Below are 16,851 nucleotides of genomic sequence, written 5' to 3'. Positions count from 1 at the left end.
TAATAGTACTATTTTTAACATATTATGATTATTTTATTATTTTTGTTATAATATTTTTAGTATTCTATGATCATTTTATCATATTATTTTTAATAGTATGATCATTCAATCATACTATTTTACTGTACTATTTAACATACTTTGATTATTTTATTGTATACATTTAACCTACAACAACTATTTTAACAACTATTTAACCAATTGTTTTAAATAATCATATTCATACGTGAAAATTAATGAATGAATAGTATTGACAAGTATTTTAAGCTACATTATGGTGTTTATTTTGTATTTGGTATGTTCTGGTTTTGGTTATTTTAGTTGAGGTGTAACTTTGCTTTTTGAACTCTTTTTGAACTTTTAAGCTAATTATAGAAAAGGTCTGAGAATAGGAGCTAACCTGTGGTGACTCACACACACACAAACACACCCTTGAGCTTGTATTGTCATCAGTTTGTTGACAGCTCCTGTCTTGTGCGTGCCTACTGAATATCATTGTGTTAGTGGTTGTGGATCTAATTTCCCACCTCCTGCCCTCAGAAGAACCCCAGGACCCTTTGCTGTGGTCTGGAAAGTTCTGATCTGATTCTGTTTCATCTGGTTAAGTTCAAACTCTCTCTTTTGCTACCACATATCAAAGAGATGAATGAACATCTAAATTACCAGAAACCGCAGGTGTGGGTGTTTCAGTGTCAAGAGATCTGCTCTTTCATACATTCAATGACTTTTAATGATGCATCAGGTAATTTAAATATCAAAAGCGCTTTGTATCAGATGTCATGACTCATAAAATTTATTTGACTAGAAGTCAATTCCTGTAACCTGATTTAAAGGAATATTTCATTCATTTTGAATGTATTGTAAACAAATGTGGCGTGTTTGTATATGCTGACGTGTGAATGTCATTTCCTTAAATTTAACATGCACTTAAAATATTCCTTTTAAAAATGCTTCTTAAGTTAGTTAGGTTAGTTAAAGAATGAAAGTATTCTAATTGTGCTTAGTGCTTAGTTTGTTAGTGTGTGATTCCTGACACATCATTTACCCTTCTCAGGACCTTTCTTTGGCTTGCGTAATGGCCCATACAGTATGTGCTTGGCAGGAGTCTGGACTGTCACATACTTCCCTGAACCTCCATGTATAGGCTTATTAAATGTTTTTAGGAAGAAGGTGCTCGTCAGCTGTTTTGGATTTGTGGGCATTTTCAAACATGAACATCATTCCTCTCTGCTCAATTCCACATTTTCTGTTCTATGCATGTGTTAATCATCAATGTTTTTGCCTTCATCAAAGTTCATACTTTGTATCTCTTTCTCTCTGTCCTAATAGTTATTTCAGGGGATGTTGTCCGCTCTGCACTCTGAGATAGATATTCAAAGATATCTGATGAAAATCCAGACCGTTGGCTCACGCAGAGTCAGTACTAGCACGAATGAGAGTGTGTGATGCATGCGTGTGCACAAAATCACCTAACATGGAAGAACTTATTCATTTGAAATTAATTAACTGACTATATATATACTGGCAGCTCCATACTGTCCAGGTCCATGTTTTTTGATGTATAAAATCTGCATATTTATAATTCTGATCTGTGTCTTGCTGCATGACTGATTGCATTGGTCACAGTTTGTCAGTGATCGTCGCTTTAAATGAAATGTGCAGTGTGTGTTACAGAAAATGTTAATGTATTTAGACAAATTATGCTTTGTTCACAATGAGTGGTTCGAGTTTTATGCATGTAGTGATGACAACCCTGCTGGAAATCCAGCTTAAACCAGTTCTGATAGTTTTACAAGGTTCTATCCTGTCCGTTTACTAGTCTAGATGGTCTTAAAGGGTTAGTTCACCCAAAAATGAATGTTCTGTCATTAATTACTCACCCTCATGTCGTTCCAAACCTGTAAGACCTTCGTTCATCTTCAGAACACAGATTAAGATATTTTTGATGAAATCCGAGAGCTTTCTGAACCATCAACAGGCAGCAACGTCATTGCAACTTTCAAGGCCCAGAAAGGTAGTAAAGACATCATTAAAGTAGTCCATGTGACTCCAGTGGTTCAATGTTCCAGGTCCTCAATGTTTTGAAGCAACGAGAATACTTTTTGTGTGCAAAAAACAAACCAAAATAACGACTTTATTCAACAATTTCTTTGTCTATGGGATTGACTCCCTTTTGGAGCCAGTCTCTAGCGGCCATTCGATGAATTACAGTTTAAGTCACTTCCATGTTGGATTCAAGAGAGAGACCGGAAGGTTGCCGCTTGGTCAGAACGCTGACTCACCATTGGCTGACGCTGTTCACATGAGCACCACAATGCATGCGTGTGATGCTGATGCAGGAACTGGCCAATAATGAGCCGCCGTTCTGACGTATAACCTGGAAGCTCTGTACTGTGTTTACTATTTTTGAGGGTTTTTTTGCGCACAAAAAGTTTTCTTGTTGCCTCATAACATTAGAGGTTGAACCACTGGAGTCATATGGACTATGTTAACGATGTCTTCACTATTTTTCTGTGCCTTGAAAGTTGCAATGACGTTGCTGCCTATGGATGATTCAGAAACCTCTCCGATTTCACAAAAAATATCTTAATCTGTGTTCTGAAGATGAGCGAAGGTCTTACGGGTTTGGAACTACATGAGGGTGAGTAATTAATGACAACATTTTCCTTTATGGGTGAACTAACCCTTTAAGTTGGTCTAGATGGGCTACCAGTAGATCATATTATTAAACAGTTTAATGCTGATAGACCACTTTGAACCAGCGACTACAAACCAGTTACCATGTCCCCAAACAACCATCTTAAACTTGTATGATCTGGTTTGTCCAGCTGAGAAGACAAAAATGGGTTATCAAGCTTTTTTGTTGTTGTTGCTAGTAGATCACTTTGAACCAGCTACTACAAACCAGCTATAATGTCCCAAAAACAGCCTGAACATCTTAAGTTGGTATGATCAGTTTTTTTCCCAGCTGAGAAGAAAAAAATTGTTTTATCAAGCTGGTTTGTGCTAGTAAACTACTTTAAACCAGCTACTACAAATCAGCTGCAATGTCCCAAAAAAAAGCCTGACCATCTTAAGCTGGTATAATCTATTTTTTCCAGCAGAAAAGCCAAAAATGCCATGGTTTTCAAGAATTGCACTAATGATGTGTCATCAAATTCAGCATGTTATCTCCTTAACTCCTTTCCTTCTTCCTCCCACAGAACTGGAGCTCTAAGCAGAGTGTGGTGTGTTCGAGTCCAGTTCCTGTGTTTGTCGATCAGGTGGAGCACGGCTCACTGGTCTCTCTAGATGCTCTGGAGGTCATGTCTGAGTGTGACATGCCCATGGCCTTCACCCGAGGCTCCCGGTCCCGAGCTAGTCTGCCTGTGGTCCGCTCTACTAATCAGACCAAGGATCGCTCACTAGGTATACACACTGATACACAAATACTAAATTATATACAAATACACTCATTGTAAATATAGCAACCATGCAGAAAGACCTACTAGCTAGGGATACATGATTCATTTAAATAAAACTGAAATCGCTGTATGGCTTAGTGCAATTATTAAATCGCAAATGATGCATGTTTCAGAGTGAAGTGCAGCACTGTGTCTCATTATAAATCTGTGTCAATCGCATTATTAGTTCATTCATTATCGTCTCTGCATCTGCTCCAAGTTTGAGTAACTTTAACATGCATTTGAGAATAAAAACATGCACCAACTATCTTCCTAAAACTTAAACAAAAAAAGAAGCTTTAAAGGGATAGTTCGCCAGAAATGAAAATTCTGTCATCATTTACTCATCCTCAAGTTGTTTCAGACCTTTATGAATTTCTTTCTTCTGCTTAACACAAAAGAAGATATTATGAAGACTGTTGGTAACCAGAAAGTTGATGGACCCTATTGACTTCCATGGTATGGGAAAAAAATACCATGGAAGTCACTGGGGCTCATAACTGGTTACCCATTTTCTTCAAAACATCTTCTTTTGACATTCATACAGGTTTGGAACAACTTGAGGGTGAGTAAATGTTGACAGGATTTTCATTTCTGGGTGAACTGTCCCTTTAAGAACTATCTGCGGTTTTTCGTCAAAATAAAAGTTTGATGGTTTATGAAAATTAAAAAAATAAACCAGCCATACATATTATTATAGAAATTTTAGATGTAGTGTAAAATAAAATAATTAATATATAATTTTTCTTCAATTCAATTTTTTTTATGTTACAGCAAAATCATTTATATATTTTTATTTAGTAATAATAATAATAATAATAATACTATTTATTATTATTATTTGATATCCATATTGTTATATAATAAAAAAATTACACTTGCGCAGAAAACCTGTCATTTTTTTAAATCACATTTTACATAGCAATCCAAATTTTAATCAGAAAAATCTGAATTTTTCTCAAATCATGCAGCCCAAGCCACATAGAAACTCTTTTTTTGAACGATTTGCAGTCGCATAGCACCAGAATCAAGACTTTGACGTTTATATATATATATATATATATATATATATATATATATATATATATATATATATATATATATATATATATATATATATATATATATATATATATATATATATATATATATATATATATATATATATATATATATAATTTCACATTTTATTCAAACTTAAGTTATAATAAGCAAATAAACTAACTCACAACGGCTGAGGAGCGTGTCAAATTGTGAATGATGGGTGTTCGATTTCTGCGGTAATCTGCAAAGCTTTCTTGGGAATTCAGCCGTATATGAATGAGCGATCACTCGTCTGCCTTACTTATTTCCTGTCTGCTGCTAAATGATTTAGTTGCAGAGTTTAAGTGTCTGTGGAAGTGTGTGTTTACTTAAGTTTGTCTGTCTGTCTCTTGTATATAAGTTCAATGTCATAACAGCGAATTTGGCTCTGTCATTATCGGTTCATGTAATGGAAATATACGAGGCTCCACAGCTGAAATTCATAGCCTGTACTTAACATCTCACAGGCATATATTTCCGCACAGACTCATGCTTGTGGACACACACACAGAAACACACGGAAATAGGACTCTTTTGCCAACATACACACACACACATATATTCACTAACACACTCCGAATACATCCAGATAGAATGACGGTCAAACACACACAGGCCTTGAAATGGGAGCCTTCTCTGGCTGCTTAACTCTGATTGGTCGGTTTAAACTAGGACCATCTGGAAAGACAGTTATGGGGAGAAAAAGTGTGTTCACTCAAACTATACCCTCAAAATTCCTCTGAGAAGATGTAGATGTAGACAGACCTGCAGAGAAAAACTAGATGTTGTTTAGTCAGAAGGAACACAAAGGCGAGGAGACCTGCATCTATTAGAGACCTGCTTGCTGTAAGTCATCATTCCTCTGGTTCAGTGGTCTTAAGTTTCAGTTGTTGAGAGATGTCATCGTAGGTTTGTGTAAGACCTTCTTTGGAAGAATAGAGCACAATAGTCTGGTACTGGAAGTAAAAATCCCATTAATGAAAAAATATTTTTTTGCAATATTTTACAAGCCTTGCTTAATATTTTGCAATAAACTTCAAATATGCACTGTAAACCCTAACACTCAAAATAATTGATTGGTTTGAGTAGGGCAAACTCAAATTAAACAAATTAATTCAATCAAATGAACTTGTATGAGTATTTAGAGCTTTCTTTTTCTCTTGAGTTAACGAAACACATTTTAAGTAATCTGAATTGTTTCATTGTTTTGAGTTCTATGAACTTGTTTCTTTTAATTTAGACAAACTTAAATTTACCTTAAACTGGGCTATTTCCCAGCATGCTTTGCCATGGCACTCAAAAGAGATAGTAAATGCTAAAATTAAGTGTTATGTGTTTTTGTGTAAGAGGTTTTAGTGGGAGATTTAGTAGTGTTTAAAGTTTTGCTATGCTAATTTAGCAATGTTTCTGTTATGTGGGTTTTTTGGGGTTTACCATCATGGTGATTTTACGTTAAATGTATGAATTAACTTAATCAAAATGTCTAACTTAAGAGTACAGTTCTGCTTACTTAAATTTTGAATTTCTTAACTTGAAAAATTGATGTAACTGATTACCTCACTTTTTTGAGTTTTGCCAACTTATTTGGGTTTACAGTATGTTGTATTTCATTTAATTATTTATTACAATTTAGTCAGTAGTTTCACATTGTACCATTTTAGTAGTTCATTCACATTTGTAGTTCATTACTTGGTAAAAGATGTTAAATATGCATGTTTTTCTTGAACTTTCAAATACAGTTTCACTTTAAATGCTGTTTTCAGAGCTGTTTGATTCATAACTTTTTTTTGCTGAATTTTTAAAAAACATAACAGATTTGTTATTGTTATTAAATAGCTTTCAGTAATTTAAATAAAGTTAATACAAAAATAAATATAAAAATTAAATTAAAAACTGTTGGCTTGGAAACTAACTGAAATAAAATATGTTTAAGTTGAAGTACTAAAAACTGGAATAAAAACTGAATTAAAACTAAATAGAAATATTAAAAGAAAACTATTAAATCATAGCAAAATTACTAAAATTTAAACTAAAAATAAAAGAAAATACAAAATCTCAAATACTATAATAGTATATAAACAATACTAAAATAACAGTGATTCTTCTTGAGAAAATGAACAAACAAACAAACAAAATTCTGATTCTGCTGAAAAGGGCGGTTACTGATTGAAAAAATATCTACTGTCTTCTCATTGGACAACAAGACAGTGGGATGATATTAGAATACATTTGTAATCAGAATGAATCATCTTTTTCCAAAGTAAACAGTATGGAGATGATAATTGAAACGTCTCATGTGGACAGTATTGAAATTCAAACAATTCGAAGCTTTTTCCTCTGAGGGTTTTCCAGTTTGGCTGAGAGTGCTTGTAAGTGATTGTAAATAAAGTAGTCCTTCAGATGCGGCTCGGCATTTAGCCCAAGGTGCTTTTCTGAATTATATGCTGTTGATTGTTTGATGCTCAATAATTAGTTATTAATGTCAGTCATTAGAATGAAATGATAGGGTAGAGTTTCAGAGACAGCTCCAAACCCAAGTGAGCTGTGAACAGATGTAGGCAAACGTTAAACTCAATAGTAATAAATAATAGTTAATAACACTGTTAAATGTCATGTTTAGATTTTGAATAATGTACATTATAATGTTCTAATGCCTAGACTGATGATTTTAGTTTGTGTAGAATTTTTTATTTATTTAGACAAAATAATATAAAATATTAGGAGTAGTTGCATGCTTCTCTCACTCTTTCTTCATGTTTCCATTTTCTGTTTTTCAGGGGTGTTGTACCTGCAGTATGGAGACGACACAAAGCAGATACGCATGCCTAATGAGATAACGAGTGTGGATACAGTCAGAGCTCTGTTCGTTAGTGCCTTCCCTCATCAGCTCAACATGAAGATGCTGGAGTCGCCCAGCACCGCCATCTATGTGAAAGATGAGACCAGGAACGTGTACTATGAACTCACTGATGTCAGGTGAGTGTGTGTGTGCATCAGATTCAGCCTCCTTAAAGGGATAGTTCACCCCAAAAATTATCCCATATTTTACCCTCAAGCCATCCTAGGTGTATATGACTTTCTTCTTTCAGCCTAACACAATCGGAGTTACATTAAAAAATATCCTGCCTCTGTAATAGCATTGAATAGTGCCCGAGTTTTTGAAGCTCCAAAAGGTGCATCCATCCATCATAAAAGTAACCCATACGACTCCAGTGGAATGATAAATACCTTCTGAAGCAGAACGATGGGTCTTTCTAAGAAAATCATCCATATTTAAACCTTTATAAACTATAATCACTGGCTTCCAGCAAAGGGTGTACGTGGGTTCACGAGAGAGAATCTATTTCAGGCGGAAGGGTATGCGTAAGCTTAAGTGAGAATTGACGAATGTGGAAGCGCAAAAGATAGGCTATTATTTGTTCCCTTTCAGTCGGTCACATTTGACGTACTTCGGAACTGACCGACGAATTGGGGATCTCCTCTTTTAGGGAACGAGGGTTACATACGTAAACGAGACGATTTTGGAAAACAAAACGGCAGTCACGAATTAGAAGTCTAAAACAAGAAATTTTAAAGAAAAATGTCAGAAGATTTATATAAGAGAAGAGGAGCTACTTCGGTCATTGTATCTTCTGGTCATTTGATTTTCTACTTAAAGCGCAAAAAAAGAGAAATGAGAAATGGATAGATTTTTTTTTTTTCATTTTGTTTAAGAAACTTAAAGGGATAGTTCATCCAAGAATGAAAATTACCCCATGATTTACTCACCCTCAAGCCATCCTAGGTGTGTATGACATTCTTCTTTCAGGCAAACACAGTCAGAGTTATATAAAAAAAATAATTCTTGGCTCTTCCAAGCTTTATAATGGCAGTGAATGGGAGACGAGATTTTGAAGCCCAAAAAAGTGCATCCATCTATCATAAAAGTGCTCCACATGGCTTCGGGGGTTTAATAAAGGCCTTCTGAGGCGAAGTGATGCGTTTGTGTATGAAAAATATCCATGTGTTGACGAACGCAGAAGCACAGAGGATAGAGCAAAACAAAACACCGGTCTCAAATTAGAAGTCTAAAATGAGAATTTCTAAAGAGAAATGTCGGAGGATTTCGATATAAGAGAAGAGGAGTTTGAGTTTGTTGCCCAGCCCTTTTAGTTTGAACCTCGAGAGGCGTCAAAAAGCTTACGCTAGTCCTACATATCCTGTATATGTGACAGGGGTTACTCTTTTGTTTTTAGTTTGTTTTGCTTTTTAGTTTATAAAGTTTTAAATATGGATATTTTTCTTACAAAAACACATCGGTTTGCTTCAGAAGGCCTTTATTAACCCCCTGGAATCATGTGGATTACTTTTATGATGGATGGATGCACTGACTGGATCTTGGACTTTGGACCGCCATTCACTGCCATTATAATGCTTGGAAGAGCAATGATATTTTTTTATATAACTCCAATTGTGTTTGTCTGAAAGAAGAAACTCATATACACCTAGATGGCTTGAGGATGAGTAAATGAGTACGTTTTTGGGTGAACTATCCCTTTTCTTTGTATTTTTGGTTCATGGTTAAAAATGAGTTTATACTTTAATATTTGTTTCGAATGTGTGGACCTGAAACGCTCCTTTAGTCAACCCTCCCAAGTCTCCTGTACTACATGGTATACGCAGCAACCGCAAGCTCAAGTCATTTACAATAGTAGAGACGCGGCAGACGATTAGGAGAGGCTGTTCAGTGGCATTTTTAGAGCCAGGATTTAATAATGTAAAGGCCTGTACACACCGGGACGAATATCGCACGCGCTTATCGCCAGCGTTTTTCGTGACGTTTTTCGGCGCGTCTTGAGTGTTCACAACCAAGCGATTTCCACTGGCGATGTGGTGAGTGAACGTGCACATTCAGTAGATAGCGCTCCCGGTACACAAGGTGGTGCTGCGGCACTTTACGCTTCTGACACTCGCTTGTCACACAGAAGAAAAGGAGAGACCGTATTTACGTGCTTGACAAAACCACAGATATATTATGTCTATGGCAAAACCATTCACACACTTTTTGCTAACTGGCAAGCAGCATTAGCAGCCCATCTTCTTCTTTGTCTACTTACTACTTCTTCTTCGTATCAATGTGTGCTCGGCAAGACCGATTTTGTGCTTGAGCGCCACCAAGTCGTGTTTTAATGTCACTTCAGCAGCTCCAGGCATGTGAACAAAAGCGCTGATCTCATTGGTCGGCCAGTTTTTAACGCGCCGCGTCAAAATAAAAAAACGAACCCGAGGCGTTTTTTTTAAAATGACGCTTTTACGCCTGGCGTTTTACGCGTCAGTGTGAACACTCACATTGGCGCCCATTGTTTAGTCACGAGGCATTAAACGTCGGCGATAAACGCGCGCGAAAATCGTCCCGGTGTGAACAGGCCTTAACTCCATTGTATTAGCCTGAAAGAAGAAAGTCATATACACCTAGGATGGCTTAAAGTGAGTCAATTATGGGATAATTTTCATTTTTGGGTGAACTATTCCTTCAAATTTTGAACAGCGTACTGTCTTCCTTCCTCATTCCACATGCTTCCTTTAGTTTCATGACATCAATCAACACAGCAAGTGACATTCTTCCAGGTCCAATTGCATCTCTGTTTCCTTTTCTATAGCTTTTTCCTTGAGAACAAACTTAGCAATCAAATCTCACATGCATTGATTTACTGGAAACATACCGCTGTTAAAGAATTGCAAATGAATGGAAATGAATATTCTGTCGCATGCTGTTCCAAACCCATATGCCTTTCTTTCTGCTGTGGAACATAAAATTAGATTTTTAACAGAATGTTCATGTAGCTTTTTTCCACATGACAAATGCATACAGTGAGTGTCAAGCTCTGAAAACATCACAAAAGGACCATATTCCAAGTCTTCCGTGAGGAACACATGGATATTTTAAGTTATTTGCTGAAAATGCCCTACATCCCAAATCTCATTTGCAAAACGAATACATTCATATTGGTTGAATAATGGATGACAGACTTTTCATTTTTGGGTGAATTATTTCTGTAATATGGAACTATAGCTCTGAAAAATCTTCAGTAATATTTCTTTGAAACCATCTAGACTGTAAAAAGCCGGACAGAACATTATAACTAGATTTCATTTGAACAGAATTACAGTCAAAGCGAGACAGCTAAAGTAAGAATGGCCTCACATCATTTGTTTCTCTGACTTTAAACCAATAAACCTGACCTTAACCCACCAGCACAGCTAATCTTAACATACCACTTATGTCAGACTTCAAACAAACACTCCCACATATCTTTCACTCTCATTTTCTCTGGTCTTTCATCTTTCCCTCCACCTCAGCCAATCTCTAAACACTTATGTGTACATTGCTTTCATTACCTACTGTATCTCTCTACCTGTTTACAGAATTATGAGTAAACCACAACACTTTCTCAGTTGGGAATCACCTTTGAAATACTCAATGAAATGAAAAGTTGAGCTATCTATATGTTGGTATACTGCTAAAAGTTGACAAAATGAACTTCTACTAACTTTAATACAGTATTGTTCGGGGGTCAGGAAGATATGTTTGAATGTTTTGGAAAAAGTCTGCATTTATTTGATCAAAAATACAGTAAAAGCAGTCGTATTATTAAAATTGAACATAACTCTGTTCTATTTGAACATATTTTAAAATGTAATTTATTCCTGTGATGACAAAGCTGAATTTGCAGCATCATTACTCCAGTCTTTAGTGTCACATGATCCTTTTTAATCATTCTAATATGCTGATTTGCTGCTCAAGAAATATTCATAATAAGTATACAGTAATAAAGCATTTACAAATCATTAACAAACTATTAGTTTATAGTTAATTCATAATTAATATTTTGTAGTCTCTACACTGCTAATACAGTATATTGATATATATAGAAATAGTGAGTTCTTCATTCGTTGTCACTGTAATTAGCTCGTAGTAAAGGAATTGTTAATTGGTTAATATTAGGAATAACTAGTTATCACTTTAGATTAGGTCACAGAAAAAGGAAAAATGTCATACATTTTTGGTTTAAAGCACTTAATTAATTACATTTTCCATGACCTAATCTAAAGTGAGAACTATTTACAGTTAATAAGTTGATAACAAAGCATAAAAAACTAATTTTTTATTTTTTAAAACTGAGCTAATTTAACAATAATAATGTGGTTATGACAGTGACTATGAATGAAAAACAATTTGTATATAGCCTATTGATATATTAACAATGTACAGACTACAATTTATTAAGTTTGAATTAACTATAAACTTACAGTTTGATTTGTAAGTACTTTATTACTGTATACTTATTATAAAGTGTTTCCAACATTTTTTATTGTTTTCAATGTTGAATGTTGTGTTGCTTAATATTTTTGTGGAAACCCTGAAACCCCAATTCTTTGAAGAAAACAGGATTTATTTGAAATATAAATCTTTTGGGACATGTATTTACTGTCACTTTTAATCAATTAAATGCATTCTGAATAAAAATATACAATTCTTTACTGACGCAAAATCTTTTGATCGGTAGTGTACACTTTTAAAAGGACCTGGGGAATGAAAAGTATTGATGACTATGCAGATTTTTGTCCAATTAGATGTTTTCTAGATTGAGTATAACTAAAGGCGATTGGCTCTTCGGTTCTGTCCACCCAAACTTCCTGTTTCAGCATGAAATAGGTCAACGTAGAAAAGAATCATGTGATCATCCAGTTATTTCATGGGGTTTTTAAAGAACTGGCCAGTCACAACCAAATTAATCATTGACATTTCCTCAGATCTAATGAGACTATAGTGACTCATACTGTCCAGGAGACAAAGGAGTGGTCAGTCTCTTTACATGGTGATGTAACATGTACTTTGAGACAACTCCTTTTTATCAAGGCTGTAAATCGGAATTACAGCCACATGACCACATATCAGACTTCATGAGAAAAATGCTCACGTCACTTTACACAAATAGGTTTAACACGCAACACATTTGGAAAGGTCCGGGAAGATAGAGACTTAAAAACATAAATTGACAAACTTGGTTACTTAGTAGACAGTTAATATTTTAGCTCAATGCTGTATTAGTAAATAATTTCTGGACCTACAGAGAATTCTAGTCTCGACATTAACGGACATCTCAGCCACCATGGATTTTGTCACAGTGAGCCGTAGCTTCTCACCTTCATCTTCAATTTCTCGCTCTGGCTCGCCTGTGTCTCTCAGTGAAACGCTTAATTCTCGTGATTCCTTCTCTCGCTGCCACTCTCCGCTCTCGCGTGTTGAAATACCGTCGGCCCTAGTGCACCCTGTTGTGGCAGAGCTCAGGGGCCAACCTTCAGGGAACCGTACGCGACCCCGTTCGGACGGTGACATTTGGTCTGTATATGTGACCGATGTGGAATTCTCCCCGCACAGGAACATCACAGATCACTCGTGCCTGAAGGTGTACCACAAAGACCCTGCGCATGCCTTCAGCCATGGAGCCCGGCCAAGCAACGGAGATGCAAGGGTGAGTGCCAAGCAATTTTTGTTAGAACAATTAGAAGTCAGAATCCTTGATTGAGATATCTTTTTGTGAATGGTTTGATAGATGATGGAAAATTTTAGTTTGACAGGCCTTGTATTTGGTCTTGATAATGCCAAATTTATATTTGTGATCTTACTTCCATCCTACAAGTTTGAACAGATACATATAACACAAGCAGAGCATTAGATAAGTAATTTATGGAGTTTGGTGCAGTTGAGAGCTCTGGTTGACCGGTTTCTGGATAGTGATCCAACAACTAGGAGTGGGCGATATACCAATTAACGTGTAGAAATTTGTCAACCGGTAGAGATTTTGGGCTATTGTCTCTGTAGCGATCACGCTCATGTGATGTTGCTGTGCTGCACGGTCACAAAAGCGTATCGCTTGCATGCGTTTTTAAGCATCGCGGTTTAAAAACAGGTGATTTGAAGCACAATTAACAGCGAAAGAGAACTCATTTCAGTATATGCACATGCTCTCTGAGAGACTGTTTCTCAGTGCTGTCTGAGAGACGCATGACTTGAAGCCGCAGTCTATATAGAACATGTGAGAACTGAAAGCTTTTTGCCGAATAATAGAAAGTGACCATGTTTTTGCAAGCAAACAGTCATTTATGTCTTAAGTGAACGTTAGCAGTAGAGAGAAAACGCATGCATGAGTATATTGGATGCGTGCAATCGTTCTTAAAGTGACAGCATCCACATTTACCTGCTGTCATTATTAATGATAATCAAACAAAAAGAGAAAATCTCTCAATGCTCTTAATTTACACAGTAAAGGCTATGCAGTGTTTTTTTTATACATTTGATTACTTTATACATTTTATGTAGTATTTCTAGTGCTTGAAGTTTTTGAGGTAGGTCAATTATTTCATTTGTGTCTTTGTTCTATTGTAGTTTGTTTTCTTTGCTCTTTCTTTATCATTGTTTACTTGTCTTCAGTAAGCTTTTTTTAGGCTAGTATTAACTTTTTAATGATTTTTAAAATGATGCTAAGAATTTCAAATGAAATTTTAATGGTATAACATTTTTTGAAGTCATAAAACCCTTATTTAATGCAAAAATAACTATCGTGATATAAGATTTTGACCAACGACCAAAGTGAGGTCCACTAGTCTATCTACAACTGTTCAAAAGTTTGGAACAATTTTTTATGTTTTTGAATAAAAGTGGCTTATGCTTACCAAGGCTGCATTTATATGATCAAAAACAAAGTAAAAAACGTAATATTGTGAAATGTAATAGCAATTTAAAAGAACTTTTCGATTTGAATATATTTTAAAATGTAATTTATTCCTGTGATGGCAAAGCTGAATTTTTTCACCCACATTACTCTTTAGTTTGCTCATTTCTTATTATTATTATCATCAATGCTGAGAACAGTTGTGCTGCTTAATAATTTTGTTGAAACCGTGATACATTTTTGTTCAGAATTCTTTGATAAAAGAACAGCATTTATTTGAAATAGAAATCTTTTATAATAAACTGTTTGAACTTTTGATCAATGTAATGTGTCCCTGATTAATAAAAGTATAATTTTTTTTTTTTAAATGTACTGACCCCAAACTTTTGAACAGTAGTATATACATATGTACAGTTTGAAAAATGATTAGTCATTTTTAGATTTGTTAAAGATTTAACAGTGTTGATGTTATTGATGTTTTAAATATTAACTTTAAGTGAGCGTTTGATGACAGCAAAGGTAATCTTAATGTAAAAATAGGATAAATGAGCATGAACGATTCAATCAGCTGATAAATATTGAGAATCGTAGTAAGCATCTATGTGTTTGGTGGATGTGACACTTAACAAACGTGATAATAGAGGGCTTCTGCACTTGTTCAAACAACCTACTAACTAGTCATTTTTTCCAAATCCTTCTGTAATTCCCACATGTTGCCATTTTTCATTTTTTAGCATGCTCAGAAAAATGAACTGAGGGCATTATTTAAATAACAGGTCCCTTCCCGGCCTCCCCTTTTCTTCTCGGCCATCTCCAGGGATCCCTCTGCTCTTCACAGTTAGAGTCACCCCCACCCCAGTCACACCGTTCCAATCCTTTCATGTCCCTCTTTGTCCCCCGGGCCTAATTTCAGGGGGATTGGATCAGGATTGAAGCAGAATTGGTGGAAGCACTGAATAGAAAGCAAAGGCTTTTTCCTCGTTCCTTTTCCTCCCATAATCCTCTCTAATCTCTTGCCATGCCGGCCCTGTTTGTTTGGTGGTGATGTAACGGAAATTAGATCGCAAGGCTTTCATTTTCTCTCTGTTTCCCCAAATTTAACAAGGTAGCCCCAGACTTTTGTCTGTGGTAATCCCCGGTTTGGCTTTGACCAACTCGCACAACTAATATGCATTTGATTAGAGCATTAGACGCTGCCATAAGAGCCCTTAAGGGAAGTTGTAAAAGTTCCAGGAAGTGAAGGACTTTGCTCCCTATATTTTGCTTGATTTTTGTTTTAAGGCTTGTTTTAAGGCTCTTATTAACAGTTTGTGTCACTTTTAGCAGCATGAGTGCAATGTTAGAAGTTGAAAGGCGCATTGTTTGTGTCACGTGTCCATGTCTAAGTGGATTAAAGTATGGTGAGTGATGCCTTAGTCGTATATGTACACATTTCAAGGGAGAGAGAAAGAATACAAAAGATAGAGACTATTATCTGTGTTCTGACAAGAGAGTGAGAACAAGTTGTTCAGACAGTTGCCAAAGTTCACAGAAAGTGTCAGTGTTTGACATTCTGGCAGTTTAAATAGGGTGACCATATTTAGATGACCAAAAATCATGGGTGTCACTAGGCCCTTTTTTAGGGGGGCTTCAGCCCCCCCTAAACTTCTGCCCAGCACCCCTAAAAAATTTGTGATTAACCTTTATAACATATGAAACTTGCGGGAGGCTTCACCTTCGTCCCGTCTTTTAACCAGCGTGTTCTTCAATCTGCTGTGGCGGCGATTAGAGCACACGTTAGAAGCAGAAGTGTGTGCGTTGATTTGAGCCTCATTGGTCTGTCACCGTTCGTCAATGTCAAAATATTTGAGAAAACCAATCAAATCAGAGTAGGCGGGCTTTATGTTCACACAGAAGCTGCTGAGGCGGAGCGCGAATTTTAGCAGCACGACTCGACGTCAAGTGCGACATGTGTAAGTAGCTAAACTAAACATTTCATATTTGACAGCTGCTTCTTTGTTGAACTGTTAAACAAATGACACAAATATTCAGGCAAATTAATTAACTTTTGTCTAATTTCGCCATTTTAATTGAAATAGGCCTATGTAATGTCATTTTTAATATAATTAACAAACAAGACATATTAACAAAGCCGTTTTCTTCAGATTAGGCCTAAGATTAATAGTAATGAATGTGTGCATATTGTAAATTAATATAATTCCATTTGTAACATTCAGAAAAAAAAGCTCAGCTTTTTTCAGCCTGTATTGGGCATAAGATTAGTAATGAATTTGTGCATATTGTGAATAAATTTAATACATTTAGTTACCTAGCTTTCATGTTAGCCTTCAGTAAATTAACATGTCTACAAAAATTATTCATAAAACATAAATATCAGTTAAACAAATGTTTAACTTTCTTCACTGAGAAAAATGGAAAAAACTTTATCAGTCATATCTGCCCACTGACATGGTTTTCAAGCTATTGTTATCTAATTTGTTGGCGTTCAGAACATCTTAAAATGCACATATGTAGATCATGGAAATCAAAATTTTCTCAGGGGAGCAAGCCCCCGAACCCCCCTAACTACCTCACATTTGGGATCTCAGTGATTATAAACCTGCCTACAT

General features: G+C 35.7%; 1 protein-coding gene across 5 annotated transcripts in view; it reads left to right on the top strand.

Moving 5' to 3' along the window:
• kiaa1217 (KIAA1217 ortholog) overlaps positions 1 to 16,851 on the top strand; it is a 194,197-nt gene that overhangs the window by 135,670 nt on the left and 41,676 nt on the right. For 4 of the 5 annotated variants that reach the window (XM_079805500.1, XM_079805501.1, XM_079805499.1 and 1 more), the window contains exons 3-6: positions 1,330 to 1,416; positions 3,204 to 3,408; positions 7,304 to 7,502; positions 12,949 to 13,042. In XM_079805500.1, coding sequence (XP_079661626.1) covers positions 1,330 to 1,416; positions 3,204 to 3,408; positions 7,304 to 7,502; positions 12,949 to 13,042 — 585 coding nt within the window. The remainder of the gene's footprint in view (positions 1 to 1,329; positions 1,417 to 3,203; positions 3,409 to 7,303; positions 7,503 to 12,948; positions 13,043 to 16,851) is intronic. The other variant, XM_079805502.1, reaches the window with a different exon arrangement.

Source organism: Gobio gobio (genome assembly GCF_949357685.1).
Source record: "Gobio gobio genome assembly, chromosome: 23".
NCBI lineage: Eukaryota > Metazoa > Chordata > Actinopteri > Cypriniformes > Gobionidae > Gobio > Gobio gobio.
The sequence above is the reverse complement of the archived record's forward strand: the minus strand, read 5'-3'. Positions and strand labels throughout refer to the sequence as shown.